The 8,157-nt window shown below is 33.8% G+C and overlaps 1 protein-coding gene across 1 annotated transcript; it reads right to left on the reverse strand.

Annotated features, from left to right (window-relative positions):
* Positions 1-788: 788 nt before the first annotated feature.
* Positions 789-6,732, reverse strand: LOC125247053 (homeobox protein DBX2-like). The gene is given in 5 exon segments (XM_048158215.1): positions 789-1,643; positions 1,862-1,992; positions 1,995-2,045; positions 5,129-5,232; positions 6,557-6,732. Coding segments are annotated over 5 exon segments (642 nt in total). The 3' UTR covers positions 789-1,463.
* Between the last annotated feature and the right edge of the window lie 1,425 nt (positions 6,733-8,157).

The raw sequence follows: 8,157 nt of genomic DNA on the forward strand, positions 1-8,157 counted from the left end.
TATATATATATATATATATATGTATATATATTTACATACATATATATCACTGCCTCTAGCGCAGCGATGATGAACTTGCTCGTGTCGGCCGCTCTGACCATAAAAATACTGTAAATATTATGAATTTCATTTTTTTTTTTTCAAGAAATCATTTGGCCAAATATGTTAAATATTTTAATGAACTTTATTTGAATTAAAAAAGAAATTCAATAAGGAAATGCAGTTAAGATTCTGATGAAAGATCAATATCTCTCAATCTGTCATAATTAAACATAACCCAATATAAATTAAGAGTTAAAAGCAATAAGCCATGAAAACCCCATTTAAGGTGTGTTTTACACAAATTGCTTTTACACAATGGTGGCAACAGTTCATGTTCATGTTCATGTTTTATCTGTAACTATTTTAAGCAAACTTTTATGTTGGGATGATTTAGGAACAGATACACTAACAGTGCAGGTGATGTCTTGTGTTCATTGGCACCTTGAGTTTGTTCATTTGACATCTATTTATTTGTCTGAAATGGTTTGTATGATGAGATGTCAAGTGTTTCTCTGTGAACATGTAAAGCTGCTGCTTCATTTCCTGTTAGAGGGCAGAAAATTTAAACTCTGCATGAAGAAATGAGTGTCAGAATATCAGTTTCAACTCTTTTTATTTAAAAAGTAAAGCTTCTCAACTAAACGTAATTCAGAATTTACAATGTACACTTTATGCAAGATTAAAAATAAGTCATATGTAATTGAGCTTATGGTAATTAGTTGAAATTGTATCTTATAAAATGCTCAATGACAAATTTAAGATAAAGAGCAGTTGCATTATTCACATTTTCCAACACTTTTGCACCAGTGAAATTTCATGACTTGTTTCAGTAACACTTTACAATAAACATTAGTTAATACAACATGAACGAACAACAACAAATATTCTAAAGCATTTATTAATATTAGTTTATGTTAATGTCAACATTTACTAATGCATTATTTAAACTCAAAAGTTAAAGCTAGGGTAGGCAATGTTTTTCCAAAACACTTTTTGTTATACTGGTTAAAATGCTCTTCACATCCTGATAGCAAACAATATATATTCATATATCATCTGTGGAACCAAAAAATATTTGTCCAATCAATGAATTCAGTCCTGAATGCAATGATAGGATGTCCTTCCTGCCTGTCAACGTATGTATTTGCATACCTTCATGCACATACTGTTTTTATATAATATGTGATTTTTGACGCTAGCCTCTCCTAAATTGCCTACCCTAGCTTTAATATTATTTATTGGACAAATATTCGAAATCTATTGCTCATTGTTAGTTAATGCATTTATTGTAATGTGTTACCGAAACTTGTGGATTTCCACAATAAATCACTACTGTAAAATGTCCAGGTTTTGCAGAAAAAGCAATATTTTCCAGCTCTCCATGTTTTGCACCAAGAGTCTCTGAAGAGATGAAGAGTGTGTCATAAATCATCTTTGCAGCGCTCGTCTGTGTACAGGTGAGTGTGTGTCACATGTGTCGTGTCGGCTGGTTCTGATTGGCTCCAGACCATCAGTCGCTCCATGTGCGGCCGTGAGAATGAGCTCTCCTTCTCTTTGGAGTTCCTCCACTTCATTCTGCGGTTCTGGAACCAGATCTTCACCTGCGGGACGGCATGAATTCATCAAACTGGATTGACTTACAGAGTGTGAACACAAATGTATCTTGATTTAAGAACGTTAAGATATTTGTACTGGAAAACAAGACAGAAACACTGAGGAAGAACATCGTTTTTTGCAGTGCAAAAACTCTGAACTTTTTCAGACATTCTTCATGAGATCTGAAGGACAGAGAGAGGAGTTGTGCATGTGTTTGTCTGACCTGTGTCTCTTTCAAGCAGAGGTCTGTGGCCAGTCTGTTGCGGTCTGTCTTGCTGATGTATTTCTGTTTGCGGAAGGTCTTCTCCAGCTCTCGTCTCTGTTCCTCGGAGAACACGGCTCGTCGCAGGATTCCGGCCGAGACCTGGAATTCAGCGCTGGACTCCACAGTACGGATCCGACGCCCCCTGCAGGACACAAACACCACCTCCATCACAGTGCTGCTGCTGCTGGTTTGACTGTTAGTTTGATGGGGTGATAAGTTTGTTTATTTATAGGGAATGCAGGTGTTTTATTTCATTATGTATAAGAAATGTATGAGATTTATCCTAAATGTATAAAAAAATATGTCCACAAAAAAGAGAGAAACATGCCATGACCTTTGCAATAATGTTTTTGATTACTATTTTGTTGGGGTGTATATTTATTAATTTATAGGGGATGTATAGGATTTATCTCTTCTAATTATTTTATTTTATTATTTACAGGAAATGTATGAGATTTATCCTAAGGGTATAAAAATGTGTCCACAAAAATAGAGAAACGTGACTTTTGCAATAATACTTGGTTGTTAGATAGATAGATAGATAGATAGATAGATAGATAGATAGATAGATAGATAGATAGATAGATAAATTAACAACCAAGTATTATTGCAAAAGTCATGTTTCTCTATATTTTTGACTTTTTTTTTCAAACTTTAGGATACATTTCCTGTTAATTAAAATAATAAAATAATAATAAAAAACAGTAAAATTAAATAAAAAATATTAAAAATATACCCTTAGAAGAGATACCCTTAAATCAGATAGATAGATAGATAGATAGATAGATAGATAGATAGATTTAGATAAACTAACAACCAAGTATTATTGCAAAATGAATACTTTTATTCATGTTTCTCTCTATTTTTTCAAACTTTGTAAACACTGGATGTATCTCTGAAAAAAAATATTTCAAATATTTGGTAAGAATAAATTTTATATATATATATATATATATATATATATATATATATATATATATATATATATATTTCACAATATTACTGTTTTTTATTTTATTACTTTAATGAACAAGAAATGTATCCTAAAGTTATTAAAAAAAAAATAAGTTCAAAAATAGAGAGAAACATGACCTTTGTTAATGTTTTTGGTTGTTTTTATGTTCTATTAATAAGATTTAGCCCTTCTAAAGGTATAAAAAATATATATATCCAAAAAGGAAAAAATGACATTTTTGGTTGCTAGTTTATTGGGATGTTTTTGTTTATTTATTTAGGGAAAGTATAGGATTTAGCCCCTCTAAGAGTATTTTGATTTATTTGTTAATTTATAGGGAATATATAATTTAGCCTTGCTGATGGTATAAAATATGTCCATTTGTGTCCAAATATTTATTATTTTTTATCTTTAAGTGTGTGTTACATTGCAATTTCCCCTTCCAAAAATAAAAAGGAAACGTAAACAATTTTAGATCAGATCTTCACTACTGAAGAGCTCAAAAGTGACTGAACGATTTTAAAAGCAGCTAATAAAGTTTTCTGTTTTCCTCTCAGGTGCTCTGAACACATTCAGCGATGCTTTGAATCTGTTCGACAAATCTCAGCGCGGCCACCGTCAGCGCGTGAGTGAGGAGGTTAGTCACGCTCTCTGCTCGCCATTCACTCTAAATAGTTTCCACTTAAACGCCCTATTAAAGGGTCAGCTGACCCTCAACCCCGCCCACACACCCTCAACCCTGCTTTTCCTGCAACAAATGATCCGTTTGACATTCCGCCGCATTATCTTCTCCTCTCAGCATCCCTCAGTGTTTCCTTTCAAAAGATGGACCGCGGCTCATTCTCGTAACAGGGAGATGAGCTGAAAAAAGTCTATAAAAGTCATTTCTATTGAGGGCGTCATGTCTACGGGGCCCTGAAACGGACAGAATTGGCTTTTAGAGCTCTGCTTTTCATTAGCGAGGACAAAAAACTCCCGGAGAAGCGATTCCGCCCTCCGCTGTGCAGGAATGCGGGTCATTGTGTGTTCTGGACTGATCCCAGACCTGCGCGCGGCGCGCTCCGGTGCTAGAACCGCAGTGTAGCTGATCCCGGGATCAGTGTGAGCGCGCGCGGTGCGTTGAGAAGTGCTCGCGGGGTCACATGTGTGCGGTCGCTCTGAATGAGCTGATTGGTCACGGGGCAGGAGAGCGCGCGCGCGCGGGAAGATCGCTGTGGGAAAGTGTCAAACCACTAAACTGTTTCCAGGGAGGCTTTTTTAAAACCCCCAAATCTGACAGATCCGGATTTGCCAGGTTTTTGGCACACAAGCCCGAATTAGAAAGACGGGTTCAGTAAAGTGATAAAGATATCACTGAGTTCACACGTTATATTTTAGCCTATTTTCTTTTATGTATATATTTATTAGGCTATAAACGTTAACTTAAAAAATATTTTAAGTTACATTAGAATTAAATTGTTATTAGGAAATTAGAAAATAATGCATTTCAGATTCTGCATTTTACAATTTTGCTATATTGTTGCTTTGTTTTGGGTTGTTGCTAGGGTGTTGCTATGTACTCGCCAGTGAGTTTTATGTAGTTAGGGTGTTCTGAGTTGTTTCAGACTATAGATATAGAACGACTGTTCACTCCTATTACTTGTGAATGTAAATTCTGTAAAAAAAAAACTGTAAAAAAAAAAAAAAAAAAAGTAAAAAACTGCAAATCGCAATATGGCGGAATACGTCCCGCCTTCTAAGTAAAGGAGCCAACTGCTGATTGGTAAAGTTATTGCATCACTGCAGCCGAAGCTCCTGAGACTCACACTTTGGACTGCACATGTGCATTGGCTCATCTAGCCTGAAAAATAAGCGTTTTTAATGCTACTTGAGCATAAGAAACAACTTTTAGTTCATTTCAGATTTTGTTGCTGATTTGAAATATGTTATTTAATAGTGAGTTCGGCAAACGGTTTTTGAGATGTCAGGATTCCCCCATTCAAACAGATAGGACTTGGTCTTGGATGCCTGAAAAAGCTGCCCAGAGGCATTGCAAATATGGCCGCCGAGTGAACAGAATTTCCTTGAAAGGTGCTTTGGTTGTTACTAGGTGGTTGCTATGGTGTTCTGGGTAGTTCCTGGTGTGTTGCTCTGTGATTAAATTATAAATATCTAGATATATAAATAGAATTTGAAGGTAATTTGTAGCACAGACTCTTTTGATTGGCTGTTGTCCATCAGGGTGGTGTGTGTGTGTGTGTGTGTGTGTGCTGATGAGGCAGTTTTCTTACTAGGGAACAGAGGAGTAGACGACATCACGGATCCAGATCCAGAGCAGCAGGGCAGAGCGACACCAGCCATTATAACTAGAGGAGAGACGGATGGATGAGTGAAACTGTGTTTTAATCACATTATATTATTCATGAGTCTGCAGATCGAACAGCATCAGTGTTAAAAACATACATGACTGAATTTTTGCTTCTATCTAAAGCATAATAAATCTATCTTCTAATATGCTTGAAATTTCTTTTAATGCATGACAGGAGCAGACAGTGAAGGAAAAACATCAACATGATGCATCTCATGAAGAACAGTTTTTTGAACACAGCATCATTCCCATATTTCCATTAGTGTTATTTCATTGTTTTAATAACTTTACTATTATTCTATCATGTGAAATAGTTAATAAATAATGAGTATATGATCAGTAGTGTGCAGCATGTATTTCAGTGATTAGATTTTTAAAAGTAGCATAAACAACGAGGCAAAGTGTAAATAATGAAGTTTGTGCATTGTTCAAATTAATTAGTTTTAATGGACATCTCAACAATAATGATGTATTAATAAAATTAACCAGAATATTCTAGAGTAGTTGACATTTTGTTCAATTTAAACTACTTTAAACAATATTATAAGTCTGGTATATTTAATTATTTCATTAAAACAACAAAATATTATTAAAATTTATTTGAATATATTTATCTTAATTTAGAGGCTACATGGATTATATTATATCTTATATACAAAGGAAAACTTGTAACAAAATAAAAACTAATATTTTATATATAAATAAAATATATACATATGTTCTCTTATGTATACTAATATTATATATTGTAAAATGAAGAAGTGAAAAGCAAAATGCTAAAAAAATTGTAAAACTAAAAAATGGTGATCGGTTGAGGGACAAACACTTTCTTTTACTAATCTAATATCTTGATATAAAAGTACAAATTAGGTGCTTAAATTGGATGATTTTTCGTTAATTTACAAATGAAAATAAAAGTGACTTTTTTGTTTGAACTTTAAATACTGTTTGTAAATGTAGATGCACTCTAAAAAATGCTGAGTTGTTTCAACTCTTGTTTGGGTCAAATATGGACAAACCCAACTTTTGGTTTACATTTTTAAATTAAATTTTAAACCCAATGTTTGGATTTGTCCATATTTGACCCAAACAAGAGTTGAGACAACCAAGCTTTTTTAGAGTGTGTATTTCCATGAGGATATTGAGCGAACAAAGCTTTAATTTAATTGAAGTTGCATTAATGTTGCATGAAATGACACATTACGAGAAAGTCATAACATGAACAAAATTACAGACAATATTTGAGATATTAATGTCATCTGATCTGTCACTGAATGTCTTTTGCTTCATGTCAGTGCTGCAGGTCGTCTTACCTGGCGTTGGCTGAATAACGTCCCCGTCCTTCGTTTGCCGGCCCTTGTGGTCCTCAGGGGCCCCGCTGTGAGAAACACACTTCAGCATCAGACTCAGAGCGGGGAAACGCACACCTGCCGCAGGTGAGGAACTTCCCGGACGCAGCAGATTCTCTATGAGAAAACACTTCCCGGAATTCCCAAATCCGGGATGCCTCGGAGGAAATCCAGCCATGTCTTTCAGGTACCTCGTTCGTTTCAGGAGATCATTCTGGAGTGTAGAGTTTCTCCCTCTGGTGTGAGTTAACTTCATTAAAAAACACAAAGAAAACAATGCGCTCTTTCCCTGGGAGTCTGTGATTGGCCGAGGCGCGGCGCTCTGATAAGAGTGGGCTCTTTCTGCGGGACAGAAGGTGGAACCCCTTCATTCATTATGTCAAAGTTCCCATTAAATGATAGACATTGGAGACAATGGACTCCCGGCCAAAGTTTAACTTGCACACCAAACAGACCCCAGTGGCAGTAAATAGTAATATCTTTTTTCAGCGCGTCCATTGAGGAGGCCTTTGAGAGCCGGCCTGGAGAAGTATCTGTCCCTCAGTCTATCAATCTGACTATATTTCTTTAGTTTATTGTTGTCCTGTCGTCGCACAGCTGGGGACAATGAGAACTAGTTTGCAATCAACAAGTGCTATTTTACAACAATTAATGCGTGTGTGAATCTCACCAGCAAACCATTTTTATTTACCCTCCCTCCAAAAAAAGATATTTTGCATATATTTGTATATTAATATTACTTTAGGGTAAAAGATGGAAAGATGAGGTCTAATTTTAGCATCATTAAGATTATATTCTTAAAATTTGAGCATGTTATTTAAAAAAAATCTCTTTAGCATTACCAAAAAAATAATGGTATATTTTTTTTAATTGTATTTAAAATATAAACGTATTGCTTCATTAAAAAAACATTAGTGTGTGTGTGTGTGTGTGTGTGTATATATATATATATATATATATATATATATATATATATATATATATATATATAAAATTTTAAAATATGAAAAGATGAGGTCTAATTATTGCATCATTAACATTATTTTCTTAAAAATTAAGCATGTCACACTAATTAAAAAAATATCATTAGCTTTGCCATATTGTAAAAAATGTATTGTATTAATTGTATTTAAAATGTAATGCTGTTTGTCATATTCACTGTACAGCCTTAAATGTATGCTAAATTACATTAAAAATTACTTTACTTTCAATAATTTTATAGTGCAAATAAGATTCATTTTCTTAATACTATATATATATATATATATATATATATATATATAGTTATATAAATGCCATGTTTTCAGAGCTAGAACAACACAAAGAAAACAAGTTTATATTCAGTATTATTCCATCAAATGTTAATTTCTGAACTATTCTGAAGTTAAATTATTAGTATTGTGTTGTTTTAAAATTGATATAAACTGTATATTTGTGTGTTATATATTTTATATATAAAATAAAAATATGAAATTTGTATGTGTAAAAAATATATAATAAAATAATATATATATAATAAAATGATAATAATATGATATATATAATGTATAGCAGGAGATGTGTCTCATGGTTCAGCGAATGTTGGCGGCGTCTCTGGCGTCTC

The sequence above is a fragment of the Megalobrama amblycephala genome, linkage group LG15 (assembly GCF_018812025.1).
Source record: "Megalobrama amblycephala isolate DHTTF-2021 linkage group LG15, ASM1881202v1, whole genome shotgun sequence".
Lineage (NCBI taxonomy): Eukaryota > Metazoa > Chordata > Actinopteri > Cypriniformes > Xenocyprididae > Megalobrama > Megalobrama amblycephala.